Source organism: Taudactylus pleione, unplaced genomic scaffold (assembly GCF_031769625.1).
Source record: "Taudactylus pleione unplaced genomic scaffold, aTauple2 ptg000694l, whole genome shotgun sequence".
NCBI classification, from domain to species: domain Eukaryota; kingdom Metazoa; phylum Chordata; class Amphibia; order Anura; family Myobatrachidae; genus Taudactylus; species Taudactylus pleione.
The window spans coordinates 368,235-395,266 of NW_028285096.1; the positions used below are offsets into that span (position 1 = coordinate 368,235).

Genomic DNA, 27,032 nt, shown 5'->3' on the forward strand with positions numbered 1-27,032 from the left:
TAGCAGCACAGCTCCCATGTATCACTAGTATATTAGGATATAATAATGACATGCTATTAGCAGCACGGCTCTCATGTATCACTAGTATATTAGGATATAATAATGACTGTTAGCTATTAGCAGCACGGCTCCCATGTATCACTAGTATATTAGGATATAATAATGACTTGCTATTAGCAGCACAGCTCCCATGTATCACTAGTATATTAGGATATAATAATGACTTGCTATTAGCAGCACGGCTCCCATGTATCACTAGTATATTAGGATATAATAATGACTTGCTATTAGCAGCACAGCTCCCATGTATCACTAGTATATTAGGATACAATAATGACTGTTTGATATTAGCAGCACGGCTCCCATGTATCTCTAGTATATTAGGATATAATAATGACTTGCTATTAGCAGCACAGCTCCCATGTATCACTAGTATATTAGGATACAATAATGACTGTTTGATATTAGCAGCACGGCTCCCATGTATCACTAGTATATTAGGATATAATAATGACTTGCTATTAGCAGCACGGCTCCCATGTATCACTAGTATATTAGGATATAATAATGACTTGCTATTAGCAGCACGGCTCCCATGTATCACTAGTATATTAGGATATAATAATGACATGCTATTAGCAGCACGGCTCCCATGTATCACTAGTATATTAGGATATAATAATGACTGTTAGCTATTAGCAGCACAGCTCCCATGTATCACTAGTATATTAGGATATAATAATGACTTGCTATTAGCAGCACAGCTCCCATGTATCACTAGTATATTAGGATATAATAATGACTTGCTATTAGCAGCACAGCTCCCATGTATCACTAGTATATTAGGATATAATAATGACTTGCTATTAGCAGCACAGCTCCCATGTATCACTAGTATATTAGGATATAATAATGACTTGCTATTAGCAGCACGGCTCCCATGTATCACTAGTATATTAGGATATAATAATGACTTGCTATTAGCAGCACGGCTCCCATGTATCACTAGTATATTAGAATATAATAATGACTTGCTATTAGCAGCACGGCTCCCATGTATCACTAGTATATTAGGATATAATAATGACTTGCTATTAGCAGCACAGCTCCCATGTATCACTAGTATATTAGGATATAATAATGACTGTTAGCTATTAGCAGCATGGCTCCCATGTATCACTAGTATATTAGGATATAATAATGACTTGCTATTAGCAGCACGGCTCCCATGTATCACTAGTATATTAGGATATAATAATGACTTGCTATTAGCAGCACGGCTCCCATGTATCACTAGTATATTAGGATATAATAATGACTTGCTATTAGCAGCACGGCTCCCATGTATCACTAGTATATTAGGATATAATAATGACTTGCTATTAGCAGCACGGCTCCCATGTATCACTAGTATATTAGGATATATTAATGACTTGTACCCATGTAGACAATAGTAGTAGTTACATATTTTATTTAAAAGTATTAGATACGTTCCAATAGTGACCCTTAAGCAAATCCTAACTGGGCTTAGTCACTAACCCAGGGTTGTCTTGAAGACTATCTAGGAAAGGTATTGCCTGGAGGATATCAGTCACCAAACCCTGTAGGATGACAGAACTTGCAGTGTCTGATCGCCGGTTGTGGCTCTGCCGATTTGCAGCGTTAGTATAAGAGCCCTGCCGGCTGTACAGCTGCTGAGGACATAGCACCTCTCCCCCACACACAAGTCTCTGACAAGAACCCACCTGACGGGGGTCAGCACTGGCGTGAATGCACAGGAGTCCGGTATCTTCATAGCTGTGGTGATAGGAGGTGGCGTTGTACATCCAGTGATGCCTGTGCAGGAAGAGATGAGCCATTTATCACACATCAGCAAGAAGCACAGCTTCATGTCTGAATCTCAGGATCTTATATAACGGCACAGTACTGCTTCTCTGCACACTAGATATAGTTCTCAGTATCTTATATAACAGCACAGTACAGCTTCTCTGCACGCTAGATATAGTTCTCAGTATCTTATATAACGGCACAGTACTGCTTCTCTGCACGCTAGATATAGTTCTCAGTATCTTATATAACTGCACAGTACTGCTTCTCTGCACACTAGATATAGTTCTCAGTATCTTATATAACGGCACAGTACAGCTTCTCTGCACACTAGATATAGTTCTCAGTATCTTATATAACTGCACAGTACAGCTTCTCTGCACGCTAGATATAGTTCTCAGTATCTTATATAACGGCACAGTACTGCTTCTCTGCACACTAGATATAGTTCTCAGTATCTTATATAACAGCACAGTACAGCTTCTCTGCACGCTAGATATAGTTCTCAGTATCTTATATAACGGCACAGTACAGCTTCTCTGCACGCTAGATATAGTTCTCAGTATCTTATATAACGGCACAGTACAGCTTCTCTGCACGCTAGATATAGTTCTAAGTATCTTATATAACTGCACAGTACAGCTTCTCTGCACACTAGATATAGTTCTCAGTATCTTATATAACAGCACAGTACTGCTTCTCTGCACACTAGATATAGTTCTCAGTATCTTATATAACGGCACAGTACTGCTTCTCTGCACGCTAGATATAGTTCTCAGTATCTTATATAACTGCACAGTACTGCTTCTCTGCACACTAGATATAGTTCTCAGTATCTTATATAACGGCACAGTACAGCTTCTCTGCACACTAGATATAGTTCTCAGTATCTTATATAACGGCACAGTACAGCTTCTCTGCACGCTAGATATAGTTCTCAGTATCTTATATAACGGCACAGTACTGCTTCTCTGCACGCTAGATATAGTTCTCAGTATCTTATATAACAGCACAGTACTGCTTCTCTGCACGCTAGATATAGTTCTCAGTATCTTATATAACGGCACAGTACTGCTTCTCTGCACGCTAGATATAGTTCTCAGTATCTTATATAACAGCACAGTACTGCTTCTCTGCACGCTAGATATAGTTCTCAGTATCTTATATAACGGCACAGTACAGCTTCTCTGCACGCTAGATATAGTTCTCAGTATCTTATATAACGGCACAGTACTGCTTCTCTGCACGCTAGATATAGTTCTCAGTATCTTATATAACAGCACAGTACTGCTTCTCTGCACGCTAGATATAGTTCTCAGTATCTTATATAACTGTACAGTACTGCTTCTCTGCACGCTAGATATAGTTCTCAGTATCTTATATAACTGTACAGTACTGCTTCTCTGCACGCTAGATATAGTTCTCAGTATCTTATATAACGGCACAGTACTGCTTCTCTGCACGCTAGATATAGTTCTCAGTATCTTATATAACTGCACAGTACTGCTTCTCTGCACACTAGATATAGTTCTCAGTATCTTATATAACAGCACAGTACTGCTTCTCTGCACGCTAGATATAGTTCTCAGTATCTTATATAACTGTACAGTACTGCTTCTCTGCACGCTAGATATAGTTCTCAGTATCTTATATAACAGCACAGTACAGCTTCTCTGCACACTAGATATAGTTCTCAGTATCTTATATAACAGCACAGTACTGCTTCTCTGCACACTAGATATAGTTCTCAGTATCTTATATAACAGCACAGTACAGCTTCTCTGCACACTAGATATAGTTCTCAGTATCTTATATAACTGCACAGTACTGCTTCTCTGCACGCTAGATATAGTTCTCAGTATCTTATATAACAGCACAGTACTGCTTCTCTGCACGCTAGATATAGTTCTCAGTATCTTATATAACAGCACAGTACTGCTTCTCTGCACACTAGATATAGTTCTCAGTATCTTATATAACTGCACAGTACTGCTTCTCTGCACACTAGATATAGTTCTCAGTATCTTATATAACTGTACAGTACTGCTTCTCTGCACACTAGATATAGTTCTCAGTATCTTATATAACGGCACAGTACTGCTTCTCTGCACGCTATAGTTCTCAGTATCTTATATAACTGCACAGTACTGCTTCTCTGCACGCTATAGTTCTCAGTATCTTATATAACTGCACAGTACTGCTTCTCTGCACGCAATAGTTCTCAGTATCTTATATAACAGCACAGTACTGCTTCTCTGCACACTAGATATAGTTCTCAGTATCTTATATAACAGCACAGTACAGCTTCTCTGCACACTAGATATAGTTCTCAGTATCTTATATAACGGCACAGTACTGCTTCTCTGCACACTAGATATAGTTCTCAGTATCTTATATAACGGCACAGTACTGCTTCTCTGCACGCTAGATATAGTTCTCAGTATCTTATATAACTGCACAGTACAGCTTCTCTGCACACTAGATATAGTTCTCAGTATCTTATATAACTGTACAGTACTGCTTCTCTGCACGCTATAGTTCTCAGTATCTTATATAACGGCACAGTACTGCTTCTCTGCACGCTAGATATAGTTCTCAGTATCTTATATAACTGCACAGTACTGCTTCTCTGCACACTAGATATAGTTCTCAGTATCTTATATAACGGCACAGTACTGCTTCTCTGCACACTAGATATAGTTCTCAGTATCTTATATAACTGTACAGTACTGCTTCTCTGCACGCTAGATATAGTTCTCAGTATCTTATATAACTGCACAGTACTGCTTCTCTGCACGCTAGATATAGTTCTCAGTATCTTATATAACAGCACAGTACAGCTTCTCTGCACGCTAGATATAGTTCTCAGTATCTTATATAACTGTACAGTACTGCTTCTCTGCACGCTAGATATAGTTCTCAGTATCTTATATAACAGCACAGTACTGCTTCTCTGCACGCTAGATATAGTTCTCAGTATCTTATATAACTGCACAGTACAGCTTCTCTGCACACTAGATATAGTTCTCAGTATCTTATATAACTGTACAGTACAGCTTCTCTGCACGCTAGATATAGTTCTCAGTATCTTATATAACTGTACAGTACTGCTTCTCTGCACGCTAGATATAGTTCTCAGTATCTTATATAACTGTACAGTACTGCTTCTCTGCACGCTAGATATAGTTCTCAGTATCTTATATAACTGTACAGTACTGCTTCTCTGCACGCTAGATATAGTTCTCAGTATCTTATATAACAGCACAGTACAGCTTCTCTGCACGCTAGATATAGTTCTCAGTATCTTATATAACGGCACAGTACTGCTTCTCTGCACGCTAGATATAGTTCTCAGTATCTTATATAACAGCACAGTACAGCTTCTCTGCACGCTAGATATAGTTCTCAGTATCTTATATAACTGCACAGTACTGCTTCTCTGCACGCTAGATATAGTTCTCAGTATCTTATATAACAGCACAGTACAGCTTCTCTGCACGCTAGATATAGTTCTCAGTATCTTATATAACAGCACAGTACAGCTTCTCTGCACGCTAGATATAGTTCTAAGTATCTTATATAACTGCACAGTACTGCTTCTCTGCACGCTAGATATAGTTCTAAGTATCTTATATAACAGCACAGTACTGCTTCTCTGCACGCTAGATATAGTTCTCAGTATCTTATATAACTGCACAGTACAGCTTCTCTGCACGCTAGATATAGTTCTCAGTATCTTATATAACGGCACAGTACAGCTTCTCTGCACGCTAGATATAGTTCTCAGTATCTTATATAACTGCACAGTACTGCTTCTCTGCACACTAGATATAGTTCTCAGTATCTTATATAACGGCACAGTACTGCTTCTCTGCACACTATAGTTCTCAGTATCTTATATAACTGCACAGTACAGCTTCTCTGCACGCTATAGTTCTCAGTATCTTATATAACGGCACAGTACTGCTTCTCTGCACACTAGATATAGTTCTCAGTATCTTATATAACAGCACAGTACTGCTTCTCTGCACGCTAGATATAGTTCTCAGTATCTTATATAACGGCACAGTACAGCTTCTCTGCACGCTAGATATAGTTCTAAGTATCTTATATAACTGCACAGTACAGCTTCTCTGCACGCTAGATATAGTTCTCAGTATCTTATATAACTGCACAGTACTGCTTCTCCGCACGCTAGATATAGTTCTCAGTATCTTATATAACGGCACAGTACTGCTTCTCTACACGCTAGATATAGTTCTCAGTATCTTATATAACTGTACAGTACTGCTTCTCTGCACGCTAGATATAGTTCTCAGTATCTTATATAACAGGACAGTACAGCTTCTCTGCACGCTAGATATAGTTCTCAGTATCTTATATAACGGCACAGTACTGCTTCTCTGCACGCTATAGTTCTCAGTATCTTATATAACGGCACAGTACTGCTTCTCTGCACGCTAGATATAGTTCTCAGTATCTTATATAACGGCACAGTACAGCTTCTCTGCACGCTAGATATAGTTCTAAGTATCTTATATAACTGCACAGTACAGCTTCTCTGCACGCTAGATATAGTTCTCAGTATCTTATATAACGGCACAGTACAGCTTCTCTGCACGCTAGATATAGTTCTCAGTATCTTATATAACAGGACAGTACAGCTTCTCTGCACGCTAGATATAGTTCTCAGTATCTTATATAACAGGACAGTACAGCTTCTCTGCACGCTAGATATAGTTCTCAGTATCTTATATAACAGCACAGTACAGCTTCTCTGCACGCTAGATATAGTTCTAAGTATCTTATATAACTGCACAGTACAGCTTCTCTGCACGCTAGATATAGTTCTCAGTATCTTATATAACGGCACAGTACTGCTTCTCTGCACGCTAGATATAGTTCTCAGTATCTTATATAACTGCACAGTACTGCTTCTCTGCACGCTAGATATAGTTCTCAGTATCTTATATAACAGCACAGTACAGCTTCTCTGCACGCTAGATATAGTTCTCAGTATCTTATATAACAGCACAGTACTGCTTCTCTGCACACTAGATATAGTTCTCAGTATCTTATATAACAGCACAGTACAGCTTCTCTGCACGCTAGATATAGTTCTCAGTATCTTATATAACGGCACAGTACTGCTTCTCTGCACGCTATAGTTCTCAGTATCTTATATAACTGCACAGTACTGCTTCTCTGCACGCTATAGTTCTCAGTATCTTATATAACGGCACAGTACTGCTTCTCTGCACGCTAGATATAGTTCTCAGTATCTTATATAACGGCACAGTACTGCTTCTCTGCACGCTATAGTTCTCAGTATCTTATATAACGGCACAGTACAGCTTCTCTGCACGCTAGATATAGTTCTCAGTATCTTATATAACGGCACAGTACAGCTTCTCTGCACGCTAGATATAGTTCTCAGTATCTTATATAACTGTACAGTACTGCTTCTCTGCACACTAGATATAGTTCTCAGTATCTTATATAACGGCACAGTACTGCTTCTCTGCACGCTATAGTTCTCAGTATCTTATATAACTGCACAGTACAGCTTCTCTGCACGCTAGATATAGTTCTCAGTATCTTATATAACGGCACAGTACTGCTTCTCTGCACACTAGATATAGTTCTCAGTATCTTATATAACGGCACAGTACTGCTTCTCTGCACACTAGATATAGTTCTCAGTATCTTATATAACGGCACAGTACTGCTTCTCTGCACACTAGATATAGTTCTCAGTATCTTATATAACGGCACAGTACAGCTTCTCTGCACGCTAGATATAGTTCTCAGTATCTTATATAACTGTACAGTACTGCTTCTCTGCACACTAGATATAGTTCTCAGTATCTTATATAACGGCACAGTACTGCTTCTCTGCACGCTATAGTTCTCAGTATCTTATATAACTGCACAGTACAGCTTCTCTGCACGCTAGATATAGTTCTCAGTATCTTATATAACGGCACAGTACAGCTTCTCTGCACACTAGATATAGTTCTCAGTATCTTATATAACGGCACAGTACAGCTTCTCTGCACGCTAGATATAGTTCTCAGTATCTTATATAACTGCACAGTACTGCTTCTCTGCACGCTAGATATAGTTCTCAGTATCTTATATAACAGCACAGTACAGCTTCTCTGCACGCTAGATATAGTTCTCAGTATCTTATATAACAGCACAGTACTGCTTCTCTGCACACTAGATATAGTTCTCAGTATCTTATATAACAGCACAGTACAGCTTCTCTGCACGCTAGATATAGTTCTCAGTATCTTATATAACGGCACAGTACTGCTTCTCTGCACGCTATAGTTCTCAGTATCTTATATAACTGCACAGTACTGCTTCTCTGCACGCTATAGTTCTCAGTATCTTATATAACTGCACAGTACTGCTTCTCTGCACGCTATAGTTCTCAGTATCTTATATAACGGCACAGTACTGCTTCTCTGCACGCTAGATATAGTTCTCAGTATCTTATATAACGGCACAGTACTGCTTCTCTGCACGCTATAGTTCTCAGTATCTTATATAACGGCACAGTACTGCTTCTCTGCACGCTAGATATAGTTCTCAGTATCTTATATAACGGCAGAGTACAGCTTCTCTGCACGCTAGATATAGTTCTCAGTATCTTATATAACAGCACAGTACTGCTTCTCTGCACTCTAGATATAGTTCTCAGTATCTTATATAACGGCACAGTACAGCTTCTCTGCACACTAGATATAGTTCTCAGTATCTTATATAACAGCACAGTACTGCTTCTCTGCACGCTAGATATAGTTCTCAGTATCTTATATAACTGTACAGTACTGCTTCTCTGCACGCTAGATATAGTTCTCAGTATCTTATATAACGGCAGAGTACAGCTTCTCTGCACGCTAGATATAGTTCTCAGTATCTTATATAACAGCACAGTACTGCTTCTCTGCACGCTAGATATAGTTCTCAGTATCTTATATAACTGTACAGTACTGCTTCTCTGCACACTAGATATAGTTCTCAGTATCTTATATAACGGCACAGTACTGCTTCTCTGCACGCTATAGTTCTCAGTATCTTATATAACTGCACAGTACAGCTTCTCTGCACGCTAGATATAGTTCTCAGTATCTTATATAACGGCACAGTACTGCTTCTCTGCACACTAGATATAGTTCTCAGTATCTTATATAACGGCACAGTACTGCTTCTCTGCACACTAGATATAGTTCTCAGTATCTTATATAACGGCACAGTACTGCTTCTCTGCACACTAGATATAGTTCTCAGTATCTTATATAACGGCACAGTACAGCTTCTCTGCACACTAGATATAGTTCTCAGTATCTTATATAACGGCACAGTACTGCTTCTCTGCACACTAGATATAGTTCTCAGTATCTTATATAACGGCACAGTACAGCTTCTCTGCACGCTAGATATAGTTCTCAGTATCTTATATAACTGTACAGTACTGCTTCTCTGCACACTAGATATAGTTCTCAGTATCTTATATAACGGCACAGTACTGCTTCTCTGCACACTAGATATAGTTCTCAGTATCTTATATAACGGCACAGTACTGCTTCTCTGCACGCTATAGTTCTCAGTATCTTATATAACTGCACAGTACAGCTTCTCTGCACGCTAGATATAGTTCTCAGTATCTTATATAACGGCACAGTACTGCTTCTCTGCACACTAGATATAGTTCTCAGTATCTTATATAACTGCACAGTACAGCTTCTCTGCACGCTATAGTTCTCAGTATCTTATATAACGGCACAGTACTGCTTCTCTGCACACTAGATATAGTTCTCAGTATCTTATATAACGGCACAGTACTGCTTCTCTGCACGCTATAGTTCTCAGTATCTTATATAACTGCACAGTACAGCTTCTCTGCACGCTAGATATAGTTCTCAGTATCTTATATAACGGCACAGTACAGCTTCTCTGCACGCTATAGTTCTCAGTATCTTATATAACAGCACAGTACAGCTTCTCTGCACGCTAGATATAGTTCTCAGTATCTTATATAACGGCACAGTACAGCTTCTCTGCACGCTAGATATATTTCTCAGTATCTTATATAACAGCACAGTACAGCTTCTCTGCACGCTAGATATAGTTCTCAGTATCTTATATAACGGCACAGTACTGCTTCTCTGCACGCTATAGTTCTCAGTATCTTATATAACTGCACAGTACTGCTTCTCTGCACGCTATAGTTCTCAGTATCTTATATAACGGCACAGTACTGCTTCTCTGCACGCTATAGTTCTCAGTATCTTATATAACGGCACAGTACTGCTTCTCTGCACGCTATAGTTCTCAGTATCTTATATAACGGCACAGTACTGCTTCTCTGCACGCTAGATATAGTTCTCAGTATCTTATATAACGGCACAGTACAGCTTCTCTGCACGCTAGATATAGTTCTCAGTATCTTATATAACGGCACAGTACTGCTTCTCTGCACACTAGATATAGTTCTCAGTATCTTATATAACTGCACAGTACAGCTTCTCTGCACGCTAGATATAGTTCTCAGTATCTTATATAACAGCACAGTACAGCTTCTCTGCACGCTAGATATAGTTCTCAGTATCTTATATAACTGTACAGTACTGCTTCTCTGCACGCTAGATATAGTTCTCAGTATCTTATATAACAGCACAGTACAGCTTCTCTGCACGCTAGATATAGTTCTCAGTATCTTATATAACGGCACAGTACTGCTTCTCTGCACGCTAGATATAGTTCTCAGTATCTTATATAACAGCACAGTACAGCTTCTCTGCACGCTAGATATAGTTCTCAGTATCTTATATAACTGCACAGTACTGCTTCTCTGCACGCTAGATATAGTTCTCAGTATCTTATATAACAGCACAGTACAGCTTCTCTGCACGCTAGATATAGTTCTCAGTATCTTATATAACAGCACAGTACAGCTTCTCTGCACGCTAGATATAGTTCTAAGTATCTTATATAACTGCACAGTACTGCTTCTCTGCACGCTAGATATAGTTCTAAGTATCTTATATAACAGCACAGTACTGCTTCTCTGCACGCTAGATATAGTTCTCAGTATCTTATATAACTGCACAGTACAGCTTCTCTGCACGCTAGATATAGTTCTCAGTATCTTATATAACGGCACAGTACAGCTTCTCTGCACGCTAGATATAGTTCTCAGTATCTTATATAACTGCACAGTACTGCTTCTCTGCACACTAGATATAGTTCTCAGTATCTTATATAACGGCACAGTACTGCTTCTCTGCACACTATAGTTCTCAGTATCTTATATAACTGCACAGTACAGCTTCTCTGCACGCTATAGTTCTCAGTATCTTATATAACTGCACAGTACAGCTTCTCTGCACGCTAGATATAGTTCTCAGTATCTTATATAACAGCACAGTACTGCTTCTCTGCACGCTAGATATAGTTCTCAGTATCTTATATAACGGCACAGTACAGCTTCTCTGCACGCTAGATATAGTTCTAAGTATCTTATATAACTGCACAGTACAGCTTCTCTGCACGCTAGATATAGTTCTCAGTATCTTATATAACTGCACAGTACTGCTTCTCCGCACGCTAGATATAGTTCTCAGTATCTTATATAACGGCACAGTACTGCTTCTCTACACGCTAGATATAGTTCTCAGTATCTTATATAACTGTACAGTACTGCTTCTCTGCACGCTAGATATAGTTCTCAGTATCTTATATAACAGGACAGTACAGCTTCTCTGCACGCTAGATATAGTTCTCAGTATCTTATATAACGGCACAGTACTGCTTCTCTGCACGCTATAGTTCTCAGTATCTTATATAACGGCACAGTACTGCTTCTCTGCACGCTAGATATAGTTCTCAGTATCTTATATAACGGCACAGTACAGCTTCTCTGCACGCTAGATATAGTTCTAAGTATCTTATATAACTGCACAGTACAGCTTCTCTGCACGCTAGATATAGTTCTCAGTATCTTATATAACGGCACAGTACAGCTTCTCTGCACGCTAGATATAGTTCTCAGTATCTTATATAACAGGACAGTACAGCTTCTCTGCACGCTAGATATAGTTCTCAGTATCTTATATAACAGGACAGTACAGCTTCTCTGCACGCTAGATATAGTTCTCAGTATCTTATATAACGGCACAGTACAGCTTCTCTGCACGCTAGATATAGTTCTCAGTATCTTATATAACTGCACAGTACTGCTTCTCTGCACGCTAGATATAGTTCTCAGTATCTTATATAACAGCACAGTACAGCTTCTCTGCACGCTAGATATAGTTCTCAGTATCTTATATAACAGCACAGTACTGCTTCTCTGCACACTAGATATAGTTCTCAGTATCTTATATAACAGCACAGTACAGCTTCTCTGCACGCTAGATATAGTTCTCAGTATCTTATATAACGGCACAGTACTGCTTCTCTGCACGCTATAGTTCTCAGTATCTTATATAACTGCACAGTACTGCTTCTCTGCACGCTATAGTTCTCAGTATCTTATATAACGGCACAGTACTGCTTCTCTGCACGCTAGATATAGTTCTCAGTATCTTATATAACGGCACAGTACTGCTTCTCTGCACGCTATAGTTCTCAGTATCTTATATAACGGCACAGTACAGCTTCTCTGCACGCTAGATATAGTTCTCAGTATCTTATATAACGGCACAGTACAGCTTCTCTGCACGCTAGATATAGTTCTCAGTATCTTATATAACTGTACAGTACTGCTTCTCTGCACACTAGATATAGTTCTCAGTATCTTATATAACGGCACAGTACTGCTTCTCTGCACGCTATAGTTCTCAGTATCTTATATAACTGCACAGTACAGCTTCTCTGCACGCTAGATATAGTTCTCAGTATCTTATATAACGGCACAGTACTGCTTCTCTGCACACTAGATATAGTTCTCAGTATCTTATATAACGGCACAGTACTGCTTCTCTGCACACTAGATATAGTTCTCAGTATCTTATATAACGGCACAGTACTGCTTCTCTGCACACTAGATATAGTTCTCAGTATCTTATATAACGGCACAGTACAGCTTCTCTGCACGCTAGATATAGTTCTCAGTATCTTATATAACTGTACAGTACTGCTTCTCTGCACACTAGATATAGTTCTCAGTATCTTATATAACGGCACAGTACTGCTTCTCTGCACGCTATAGTTCTCAGTATCTTATATAACTGCACAGTACAGCTTCTCTGCACGCTAGATATAGTTCTCAGTATCTTATATAACGGCACAGTACAGCTTCTCTGCACACTAGATATAGTTCTCAGTATCTTATATAACGGCACAGTACAGCTTCTCTGCACGCTAGATATAGTTCTCAGTATCTTATATAACTGCACAGTACTGCTTCTCTGCACGCTAGATATAGTTCTCAGTATCTTATATAACAGCACAGTACAGCTTCTCTGCACGCTAGATATAGTTCTCAGTATCTTATATAACAGCACAGTACTGCTTCTCTGCACACTAGATATAGTTCTCAGTATCTTATATAACAGCACAGTACAGCTTCTCTGCACGCTAGATATAGTTCTCAGTATCTTATATAACGGCACAGTACTGCTTCTCTACACGCTATAGTTCTCAGTATCTTATATAACTGCACAGTACTGCTTCTCTGCACGCTATAGTTCTCAGTATCTTATATAACTGCACAGTACTGCTTCTCTGCACGCTATAGTTCTCAGTATCTTATATAACGGCACAGTACTGCTTCTCTGCACGCTAGATATAGTTCTCAGTATCTTATATAACGGCACAGTACTGCTTCTCTGCACGCTATAGTTCTCAGTATCTTATATAACGGCACAGTACTGCTTCTCTGCACGCTAGATATAGTTCTCAGTATCTTATATAACGGCAGAGTACAGCTTCTCTGCACGCTAGATATAGTTCTCAGTATCTTATATAACAGCACAGTACTGCTTCTCTGCACTCTAGATATAGTTCTCAGTATCTTATATAACGGCACAGTACAGCTTCTCTGCACACTAGATATAGTTCTCAGTATCTTATATAACAGCACAGTACTGCTTCTCTGCACGCTAGATATAGTTCTCAGTATCTTATATAACTGTACAGTACTGCTTCTCTGCACGCTAGATATAGTTCTCAGTATCTTATATAACGGCAGAGTACAGCTTCTCTGCACGCTAGATATAGTTCTCAGTATCTTATATAACAGCACAGTACTGCTTCTCTGCACGCTAGATATAGTTCTCAGTATCTTATATAACTGTACAGTACTGCTTCTCTGCACACTAGATATAGTTCTCAGTATCTTATATAACAGCACAGTACTGCTTCTCTGCACGCTATAGTTCTCAGTATCTTATATAACTGCACAGTACAGCTTCTCTGCACGCTAGATATAGTTCTCAGTATCTTATATAACGGCACAGTACTGCTTCTCTGCACACTAGATATAGTTCTCAGTATCTTATATAACGGCACAGTACTGCTTCTCTGCACACTAGATATAGTTCTCAGTATCTTATATAACGGCACAGTACTGCTTCTCTGCACACTAGATATAGTTCTCAGTATCTTATATAACGGCACAGTACAGCTTCTCTGCACACTAGATATAGTTCTCAGTATCTTATATAACGGCACAGTACTGCTTCTCTGCACACTAGATATAGTTCTCAGTATCTTATATAACGGCACAGTACAGCTTCTCTGCACGCTAGATATAGTTCTCAGTATCTTATATAACTGTACAGTACTGCTTCTCTGCACACTAGATATAGTTCTCAGTATCTTATATAACGGCACAGTACTGCTTCTCTGCACACTAGATATAGTTCTCAGTATCTTATATAACGGCACAGTACTGCTTCTCTGCACGCTATAGTTCTCAGTATCTTATATAACTGCACAGTACAGCTTCTCTGCACGCTAGATATAGTTCTCAGTATCTTATATAACGGCACAGTACTGCTTCTCTGCACACTAGATATAGTTCTCAGTATCTTATATAACTGCACAGTACAGCTTCTCTGCACGCTATAGTTCTCAGTATCTTATATAACGGCACAGTACTGCTTCTCTGCACACTAGATATAGTTCTCAGTATCTTATATAACGGCACAGTACTGCTTCTCTGCACGCTATAGTTCTCAGTATCTTATATAACTGCACAGTACAGCTTCTCTGCACGCTAGATATAGTTCTCAGTATCTTATATAACGGCACAGTACAGCTTCTCTGCACGCTAGATATAGTTCTCAGTATCTTATATAACGGCACAGTACTGCTTCTCTGCACACTAGATATAGTTCTCAGTATCTTATATAACGGCACAGTACTGCTTCTCTGCACGCTATAGTTCTCAGTATCTTATATAACTGCACAGTACAGCTTCTCTGCACGCTAGATATAGTTCTCAGTATCTTATATAACGGCACAGTACAGCTTCTCTGCACGCTATAGTTCTCAGTATCTTATATAACAGCACAGTACAGCTTCTCTGCACGCTAGATATAGTTCTCAGTATCTTATATAACGGCACAGTACAGCTTCTCTGCACGCTAGATATAGTTCTCAGTATCTTATATAACAGCACAGTACAGCTTCTCTGCACGCTAGATATAGTTCTCAGTATCTTATATAACGGCACAGTACTGCTTCTCTGCACGCTATAGTTCTCAGTATCTTATATAACTGCACAGTACTGCTTCTCTGCACGCTATAGTTCTCAGTATCTTATATAACGGCACAGTACTGCTTCTCTGCACGCTAGATATAGTTCTCAGTATCTTATATAACGGCACAGTACTGCTTCTCTGCACGCTATAGTTCTCAGTATCTTATATAACGGCACAGTACTGCTTCTCTGCACGCTAGATATAGTTCTCAGTATCTTATATAACGGCACAGTACAGCTTCTCTGCACGCTAGATATAGTTCTCAGTATCTTATATAACGGCACAGTACTGCTTCTCTGCACACTAGATATAGTTCTCAGTATCTTATATAACTGCACAGTACAGCTTCTCTGCACGCTAGATATAGTTCTCAGTATCTTATATAACGGCACAGTACAGCTTCTCTGCACACTAGATATAGTTCTCAGTATCTTATATAACAGCACAGTACTGCTTCTCTGCACACTAGATATAGTTCTCAGTATCTTATATAACGGCACAGTACTGCTTCTCTGCACACTATAGTTCTCAGTATCTTATATAACTGCACAGTACAGCTTCTCTGCACGCTATAGTTCTCAGTATCTTATATAACGGCACAGTACAGCTTCTCTGCACGCTATAGTTCTCAGTATCTTATATAACGGCACAGTACTGCTTCTCTGCACGCTAGAAATAGTTCTCAGTATCTTATATAACGGCACAGTACTGCTTCTCTGCACACTAGATATAGTTCTCAGTATCTTATATAACGGCACAGTACTGCTTCTCTGCACACTAGATATAGTTCTCAGTATCTTATATAACTATACAGTACTGCTTCTCTGCACGCTATAGTTCTCAGTATCTTATATAACTGCACAGTACAGCTTCTCTGCACGCTAGATATAGTTCTCAGTATCTTATATAACTGCACAGTACTGCTTCTCTGCACGCTAGATATAGTTCTCAGTATCTTATATAACTGCACAGTACAGCTTCTCTGCACGCTAGATATAGTTCTCAGTATCTTATATAACTGCACAGTACTGCTTCTCTGCACACTAGATATAGTTCTCAGTATCTTATATAACGGCACAGTACTGCTTCTCTGCACGCTATAGTTCTCAGTATCTTATATAACTGCACAGTACAGCTTCTCTGCACGCTAGATATAGTTCTCAGTATCTTATATAACGGCACAGTACTGCTTCTCTGCACACTAGATATAGTTCTCAGTATCTTATATAACGGCACAGTACAGCTTCTCTGCACGCTAGATATAGTTCTCAGTATCTTATATAACAGCACAGTACTGCTTCTCTGCACGCTAGATATAGTTCTCAGTATCTTATATAACTGCACAGTACTGCTTCTCTGCACGCTAGATATAGTTCTCAGTATCTTATATAACGGCACAGTACAGCTTCTCTGCACGCTAGATATAGTTCTCAGTATCTTATATAACGGCACAGTACAGCTTCTCTGCACGCTAGATATAGTTCTCAGTATCTTATATAACGGCACAGTACTGCTTCTCTGCACGCTAGATATAGTTCTCAGTATCTTATATAACTGCACAGTACTGCTTCTCTGCACACTAGATATAGTTCTCAGTATCTTATATAACGGCACAGTACAGCTTCTCTGCACGCTAGATATAGTTCTCAGTATCTTATATAACTGCACAGTACTGCTTCTCTGCACACTAGATATAGTTCTCAGTATCTTATATAACTGCACAGTACAGCTTCTCTGCACGCTATAGTTCTCAGTATCTTATATAACGGCACAGTACTGCTTCTCTGCACACTAGATATAGTTCTCAGTATCTTATATAACTGCACAGTACTGCTTCTCTGCACACTAGATATAGTTCTCAGTATCTTATATAACTGCACAGTACAGCTTCTCTGCACGCTAGATATAGTTCTCAGTATCTTATATAACTGCACAGTACTGCTTCTCTGCACGCTAGATATAGTTCTCAGTATCTTATATAACAGCACAGTACAGCTTCTCTGCACGCTAGATATAGTTCTCAGTATCTTATATAACAGGACAGTACTGCTTCTCTGCACGCTATAGTTCTCAGTATCTTATATAACGGCACAGTACAGCTTCTCTGCACACTAGATATAGTTCTCAGTATCTTATATAACGGCACAGTACTGCTTCTCTGCACGCTAGATATAGTTCTCAGTATCTTATATAACGGCACAGTACTGCTTCTCTGCACGCTATAGTTCTCAGTATCTTATATAACGGCACAGTACTGCTTCTCTGCACACTAGATATAGTTCTCAGTATCTTATATAACAGCACAGTACTGCTTCTCTGCACACTAGATATAGTTCTCAGTATCTTGTATAACTGCACAGTACTGCTTCTCTGCACGCTAGATATAGTTCTCAGTATCTTATATAACTGCACAGTACTGCTTCTCTGCACGCTAGATATAGTTCTCAGTATCTTATATAACGGCACAGTACAGCTTCTCTGCACACTAGATATAGTTCTCAGTATCTTATATAACGGCACAGTACTGCTTCTCTGCACGCTAGATATAGTTCTCAGTATCTTATATAACGGCACAGTACAGCTTCTCTGCACACTAGATATAGTTCTCAGTATCTTATATAACAGCACAGTACTGCTTCTCTGCACGCTAGATATAGTTCTCAGTATCTTATATAACTGCACAGTACTGCTTCTCTGCACGCTAGATATAGTTCTCAGTATCTTATATAACTGCACAGTACAGCTTCTCTGCACACTAGATATAGTTCTCAGTATCTTATATAACAGCACAGTACTGCTTCTCTGCACGCTAGATATAGTTCTCAGTATCTTATATAACTGCACAGTACTGCTTCTCTGCACACTAGATATAGTTCTCAGTATCTTATATAACTGCACAGTACTGCTTCTCTGCACACTAGATATAGTTCTCAGTATCTTATATAACTGCACAGTACAGCTTCTCTGCACACTAGATATAGTTCTCAGTATCTTATATAACGGCACAGTACTGCTTCTCTGCACACTAGATATAGTTCTCAGTATCTTATATAACAGCACAGTACAGCTTCTCTGCACACTAGATATAGTTCTCAGTATCTTATATAACTGCACAGTACTGCTTCTCTGCACGCTATAGTTCTCAGTATCTTATATAACAGCACAGTACAGCTTCTCTGCACACTAGATATAGTTCTCAGTATCTTATATAACAGCACAGTACTGCTTCTCTGCACACTAGATATAGTTCTCAGTATCTTATATAACTGCACAGTACTGCTTCTCTGCACACTAGATATAGTTCTCAGTATCTTATATAACAGCACAGTACAGCTTCTCTGCACACTAGATATAGTTCTCAGTATCTTATATAACAGCACAGTACAGCTTCTCTGCACACTAGATATAGTTCTCAGTATCTTATATAACGGCACAGTACTGCTTCTCTGCACGCTAGATATAGTTCTCAGTATCTTATATAACGGCACAGTACAGCTTCTCTGCACGCTAGATATAGTTCTCAGTATCTTATATAACTGTACAGTACTGCTTCTCTACACGCTAGATATAGTTCTCAGTATCTTATATAACTGCACAGTACAGCTTCTCTGCACGCTAGATATAGTTCTCAGTATCTTATATAACGGTACAGTACAGCTTCTCTGCACGCTAGATATAGTTCTCAGTATCTTATATAACGGCACAGTACAGCTTCTCTGCACGCTAGATATAGTTCTCAGTATCTTATATAACAGCACAGTACAGCTTCTCTGCACGCTAGATATAGTTCTCAGTATCTTATCTAACGGCACAGTACAGCTTCTCTGCACGCTAGATATAGTTCTCAGTATCTTATCTAACAGCACAGTACAGCTTCTCTGCACGCTAGATATAGTTCTCAGTATCTTATATAACAGCACAGTACAGCTTCTCTGCACACTAGATATAGTTCTCAGTATCTTATATAACAGCACAGTACTGCTTCTCTGCACACTAGATATAGTTCTCAGTATCTTATATAACAGCACAGTACAGCTTCTCTGCACGCTAGATATAGTTCTCAGTATCTTATATAACAGCACAGTACTGCTTCTCTGCACACTAGATATAGTTCTCAGTATCTTATATAACAGCACAGTACTGCTTCTCTGCACACTAGATATAGTTCTCAGTATCTTATATAACAGCACAGTACAGCTTCTCTGCACACTAGATATAGTTCTCAGTATCTTATATAACGGCACAGTACTGCTTCTCTGCACACTAGATATAGTTCTCAGTATCTTATATAACTGTACAGTACAGCTTCTCTGCACGCTAGATATAGTTCTCAGTATCTTATATAACTGCACAGTACTGCTTCTCTGCACACTAGATATAGTTCTCAGTATCTTAAATAACTGCACAGTACTGCTTCTCTGCACGCTAGATATAGTTCTCAGTATCTTATATAACGGCACAGTACAGCTTCTCTGCACACTAGATATAGTTCTCAGTATCTTATATAACTGTACAGTACAGCTTCTCTGCACACTAGATATAGTTCTCAGTATCTTATATAACTGTACAGTACTGCTTCTCTGCACACTAGATATAGTTCTCAGTATCTTATATAACAGCACAGTACTGCTTCTCTGCACGCTAGATATAGTTCTCAGTATCTTATATAACTGTACAGTACTGCTTCTCTGCACGCTAGATATAGTTCTCAGTATCTTATATAACTGCACAGTACTGCTTCTCTGCACGCTAGATATAGTTCTCAGTATCTTATATAACTGCACAGTACTGCTTCTCTGCACACTAGATATAGTTCTCAGTATCTTATATAACTGCACAGTACTGCTTCTCTGCACACTAGATATAGTTCTCAGTATCTTATATAACGGCACAGTACTGCTTCTCTGCACGCTAGATATAGTTCTCAGTATCTTATATAACGGCACAGTACAGCTTCTCTGCACGCTAGATATAGTTCTCAGTATCTTATATAACGGCACAGTACAGCTTCTCTGCACGCTAGATATAGTTCTCAGTATCTTATATAACAGCACAGTACAGCTTCTCTGCACGCTAGATATAGTTCTCAGTATCTTATATAACGGCACAGTACAGCTTCTCTGCACACTAGATATAGTTCTCAGTATCTTATATAACAGCACAGTACTGCTTCTCTGCACACTAGATATAGTTCTCAGTATCTTATATAACAGCACAGTACTGCTTCTCTGCACACTAGATATAGTTCTCAGTATCTTATATAACTGTACAGTACTGCTTCTCTGCACACTAGATATAGTTCTCAGTATCTTATATAACTGCACAGTACTGCTTCTCTGCACACTAGATATAGTTCTCAGTATCTTATATAACAGCACAGTACTGCTTCTCTGCACACTAGATATAGTTCTCAGTATCTTATATAACAGCACAGTACAGCTTCTCTGCACACTAGATATAGTTCTCAGTATCTTATATAACAGCACAGTACTGCTTCTCTGCACACTAGATATAGTTCTCAGTATCTTATATAACGGCACAGTACTGCTTCTCTGCACGCTAGATATAGTTCTCAGTATCTTATATAACAGCACAGTACTGCTTCTCTGCACGCTAGATATAGTTCTCAGTATCTTATATAACTGCACAGTACTGCTTCTCTGCACACTAGATATAGTTCTCAGTATCTTATATAACTGCACAGTACAGCTTCTCTGCACGCTAGATATAGTTCTCAGTATCTTATATAACAGCACAGTACTGCTTCTCTGCACGCTAGATATAGTTCTCAGTATCTTATATAACAGCACAGTACTGCTTCTCTGCACGCTAGATATAGTTCTCAGTATCTTATATAACTGCACAGTACTGCTTCTCTGCACACTAGATATAGTTCTCAGTATCTTATATAACTGCACAGTTCTGCTTCTCTGCACGCTAGATATAGTTCTCAGTATCTTATATAACGGCACAGTACAGCTTCTCTGCACGCTAGATATAGTTCTCAGTATCTTATATAACTGTACAGTACTGCTTCTCTGCACACTAGATATAGTTCTCAGTATCTTATATAACTGCACAGTACTGCTTCTCTGCACACTAGATATAGTTCTCAGTATCTTATATAACGGCACAGTACTGCTTCTCTGCACACTAGATATAGTTCTCAGTATTTTATATAACGGCACAGTACAGCTTCTCTGCACGCTAGATATAGTTCTCAGTATCTTATATAACAGCACAGTACTGCTTCTCTGCACACTAGATATAGTTCTCAGTATCTTATATAACGGCACAGTACAGCTTCTCTGCACACTAGATATAGTTCTCAGTATCTTATATAACAGCACAGTACTGCTTCTCTGCACGCTAGATATAGTTCTCAGTATCTTATATAACGGCACAGTACAGCTTCTCTGCACGCTAGATATAGTTCTCAGTATCTTATATAACTGTACAGTACTGCTTCTCTGCACGCTAGATATAGTTCTCAGTATCTTATATAACTGTACAGTACTGCTTCTCTGCACGCTAGATATAGTTCTCAGTATCTTATATAACGGCACAGTACTGCTTCTCTGCACACTAGATATAGTTCTCAGTATCTTATATAACTGCACAGTACTGCTTCTCTGCACACTAGATATAGTTCTCAGTATCTTATATAACAGCACAGTACTGCTTCTCTGCACGCTAGATATAGTTCTCAGTATCTTATATAACTGTACAGTACTGCTTCTCTGCACGCTAGATATAGTTCTCAGTATCTTATATAACAGCACAGTACTGCTTCTCTGCACACTAGATATAGTTCTCAGTATCTTATATAACTGCACAGTACTGCTTCTCTGCACACTAGATATAGTTCTCAGTATCTTATATAACTGTACAGTACTGCTTCTCTGCACACTAGATATAGTTCTCAGTATCTTATATAACGGCACAGTACTGCTTCTCTGCACGCTATAGTTCTCAGTATCTTATATAACTGCACAGTACTGCTTCTCTGCACGCTATAGTTCTCAGTATCTTATATAACTGCACAGTACTGCTTCTCTGCACGCTATAGTTCTCAGTATCTTATATAACAGCACAGTACTGCTTCTCTGCACGCTAGATATAGTTCTCAGTATCTTATATAACGGCACAGTACTGCTTCTCTGCACACTAGATATAGTTCTCAGTATCTTATATAACAGCACAGTACAGCTTCTCTGCACACTAGATATAGTTCTCAGTATCTTATATAACAGCACAGTACAGCTTCTCTGCACACTAGATATAGTTCTCAGTATCTTATATAACGGCACAGTACTGCTTCTCTGCACGCTAGATATAGTTCTCAGTATCTTATATAACGGCACAGTACAGCTTCTCTGCACGCTAGATATAGTTCTCAGTATCTTATATAACTGTACAGTACTGCTTCTCTACACGCTAGATATAGTTCTCAGTATCTTATATAACTGCACAGTACAGCTTCTCTGCACGCTAGATATAGTTCTCAGTATCTTATATAACGGTACAGTACAGCTTCTCTGCACGCTAGATATAGTTCTCAGTATCTTATATAACGGCACAGTACAGCTTCTCTGCACGCTAGATATAGTTCTCAGTATCTTATATAACAGCACAGTACAGCTTCTCTGCACGCTAGATATAGTTCTCAGTATCTTATCTAACGGCACAGTACAGCTTCTCTGCACGCTAGATATAGTTCTCAGTATCTTATCTAACAGCACAGTACAGCTTCTCTGCACGCTAGATATAGTTCTCAGTATCTTATATAACAGCACAGTACAGCTTCTCTGCACACTAGATATAGTTCTCAGTATCTTATATAACAGCACAGTACTGCTTCTCTGCACACTAGATATAGTTCTCAGTATCTTATATAACAGCACAGTACAGCTTCTCTGCACGCTAGATATAGTTCTCAGTACCTTATATAACAGCACAGTACTGCTTCTCTGCACACTAGATATAGTTCTCAGTATCTTATATAACAGCACAGTACTGCTTCTCTGCACACTAGATATAGTTCTCAGTATCTTATATAACAGCACAGTACAGCTTCTCTGCACACTAGATATAGTTCTCAGTATCTTATATAACGGCACAGTACTGCTTCTCTGCACACTAGATATAGTTCTCAGTATCTTATATAACTGTACAGTACAGCTTCTCTGCACGCTAGATATAGTTCTCAGTATCTTATATAACTGCACAGTACTGCTTCTCTGCACACTAGATATAGTTCTCAGTATCTTAAATAACTGCACAGTACTGCTTCTCTGCACGCTAGATATAGTTCTCAGTATCTTATATAACGGCACAGTACAGCTTCTCTGCACACTAGATATAGTTCTCAGTATCTTATATAACTGTACAGTACAGCTTCTCTGCACACTAGATATAGTTCTCAGTATCTTATATAACTGTACAGTACTGCTTCTCTGCACACTAGATATAGTTCTCAGTATCTTATATAACAGCACAGTACTGCTTCTCTGCACGCTAGATATAGTTCTCAGTATCTTATATAACTGTACAGTACTGCTTCTCTGCACGCTAGATATAGTTCTCAGTATCTTATATAACTGCACAGTACTGCTTCTCTGCACGCTAGATATAGTTCTCAGTATCTTATATAACTGCACAGTACTGCTTCTCTGCACACTAGATATAGTTCTCAGTATCTTATATAACTGCACAGTACTGCTTCTCTGCACACTAGATATAGTTCTCAGTATCTTATATAACGGCACAGTACTGCTTCTCTGCACGCTAGATATAGTTCTCAGTATCTTATATAACGGCACAGTACAGCTTCTCTGCACGCTAGATATAGTTCTCAGTATCTTATATAACGGAACAGTACAGCTTCTCTGCACGCTAGATATAGTTCTCAGTATCTTATATAACAGCACAGTACAGCTTCTCTGCACGCTAGATATAGTTCTCAGTATCTTATATAACGGCACAGTACAGCTTCTCTGCACACTAGATATAGTTCTCAGTATCTTATATAACAGCACAGTACTGCTTCTCTGCACACTAGATATAGTTCTCAGTATCTTATATAACAGCACAGTACTGCTTCTCTGCACACTAGATATAGTTCTCAGTATCTTATATAACTGTACAGTACTGCTTCTCTGCACACTAGATATAGTTCTCAGTATCTTATATAACTGCACAGTACTGCTTCTCTGCACACTAGATATAGTTCTCAGTATCTTATATAACAGCACAGTACTGCTTCTCTGCACACTAGATATAGTTCTCAGTATCTTATATAACAGCACAGTACAGCTTCTCTGCACACTAGATATAGTTCTCAGTATCTTATATAACAGCACAGTACTGCTTCTCTGCACACTAGATATAGTTCTCAGTATCTTATATAACGGCACAGTACTGCTTCTCTGCACGCTAGATATAGTTCTCAGTATCTTATATAACAGCACAGTACTGCTTCTCTGCACGCTAGATATAGTTCTCAGTATCTTATATAACTGCACAGTACTGCTTCTCTGCACACTAGATATAGTTCTCAGTATCTTATATAACTGCACAGTACAGCTTCTCTGCACGCTAGATATAGTTCTCAGTATCTTATATAACAGCACAGTACTGCTTCTCTGCACGCTAGATATAGTTCTCAGTATCTTATATAACAGCACAGTACTGCTTCTCTGCACGCTAGATATAGTTCTCAGTATCTTATATAACTGCACAGTACTGCTTCTCTGCACACTAGATATAGTTCTCAGTATCTTATATAACTGCACAGTTCTGCTTCTCTGCACGCTAGATATAGTTCTCAGTATCTTATATAACGGCACAGTACAGCTTCTCTGCACGCTAGATATAGTTCTCAGTATCTTATATAACTGTACAGTACTGCTTCTCTGCACACTAGATATAGTTCTCAGTATCTTATATAACTGCACAGTACTGCTTCTCTGCACACTAGATATAGTTCTCAGTATCTTATATAACGGCACAGTACTGCTTCTCTGCACACTAGATATAGTTCTCAGTATTTTATATAACGGCACAGTACAGCTTCTCTGCACGCTAGATATAGTTCTCAGTATCTTATATAACAGCACAGTACTGCTTCTCTGCACACTAGATATAGTTCTCAGTATCTTATATAACGGCACAGTACAGCTTCTCTGCACACTAGATATAGTTCTCAGTATCTTATATAACAGCACAGTACTGCTTCTCTGCACGCTAGATATAGTTCTCAGTATCTTATATAACGGCACAGTACAGCTTCTCTGCACGCTAGATATAGTTCTCAGTATCTTATATAACTGTACAGTACTGCTTCTCTGCACGCTAGATATAGTTCTCAGTATCTTATATAACTGTACAGTACTGCTTCTCTGCACGCTAGATATAGTTCTCAGTATCTTATATAACGGCACAGTACTGCTTCTCTGCACACTAGATATAGTTCTCAGTATCTTATATAACTGCACAGTACTGCTTCTCTGCACACTAGATATAGTTCTCAGTATCTTATATAACAGCACAGTACTGCTTCTCTGCACGCTAGATATAGTTCTCAGTATCTTATATAACTGTACAGTACTGCTTCTCTGCACGCTAGATATAGTTCTCAGTATCTTTTATAACAGCACAGTACTGCTTCTCTGCACACTAGATATAGTTCTCAGTATCTTATATAACTGCACAGTACTGCTTCTCTGCACACTAGATATAGTTCTCAGTATCTTATATAACTGTACAGTACTGCTTCTCTGCACACTAGATATAGTTCTCAGTATCTTATATAACGGCACAGTACTGCTTCTCTGCACGCTATAGTTCTCAGTATCTTATATAACTGCACAGTACTGCTTCTCTGCACGCTATAGTTCTCAGTATCTTATATAACTGCACAGTACTGCTTCTCTGCACGCTATAGTTCTCAGTATCTTATATAACAGCACAGTACTGCTTCTCTGCACGCTAGATATAGTTCTCAGTATCTTATATAACGGCACAGTACTGCTTCTCTGCACACTAGATATAGTTCTCAGTATCTTATATAACGGCACAGTACTGCTTCTCTGCACGCTAGATATAGTTCTCAGTATCTTATATAACTGCACAGTACAGCTTCTCTGCACACTAGATATAGTTCTCAGTATCTTATATAACTGTACAGTACAGCTTCTCTGCACACTAGATATAGTTCTCAGTATCTTATATAACTGTACAGTACTGCTTCTCTGCACGCTATAGTTCTCAGTATCTTATATAACGGCACAGTACTGCTTCTCTGCACGCTAGATATAGTTCTCAGTATCTTATATAACGGCACAGTACTGCTTCTCTGCACACTAGATATAGTTCTCAGTATCTTATATAACGGCACAGTACTGCTTCTCTGCACACTAGATATAGTTCTCAGTATCTTATATAACTGTACAGTACTGCTTCTCTGCACACTAGATATAGTTC

The 27,032-nt window shown here is 38.9% G+C and overlaps 1 protein-coding gene across 1 annotated transcript in view; it reads right to left on the minus strand.

Annotated features, from left to right (window-relative positions):
* The window catches only part of PMPCA (peptidase, mitochondrial processing subunit alpha), a gene marked incomplete at its 5' end in the record, with an annotated part of 86,768 nt that overhangs the window by 21,405 nt on the left and 38,331 nt on the right, over window positions 1-27,032 (minus strand). Inside the window, one exon of the mRNA XM_088456261.1 lies at window positions 1,746-1,836. Within this exon, the coding sequence (XP_088312387.1) occupies window positions 1,746-1,836 (91 nt within the window). The remainder of the gene's footprint in view (window positions 1-1,745; window positions 1,837-27,032) is intronic.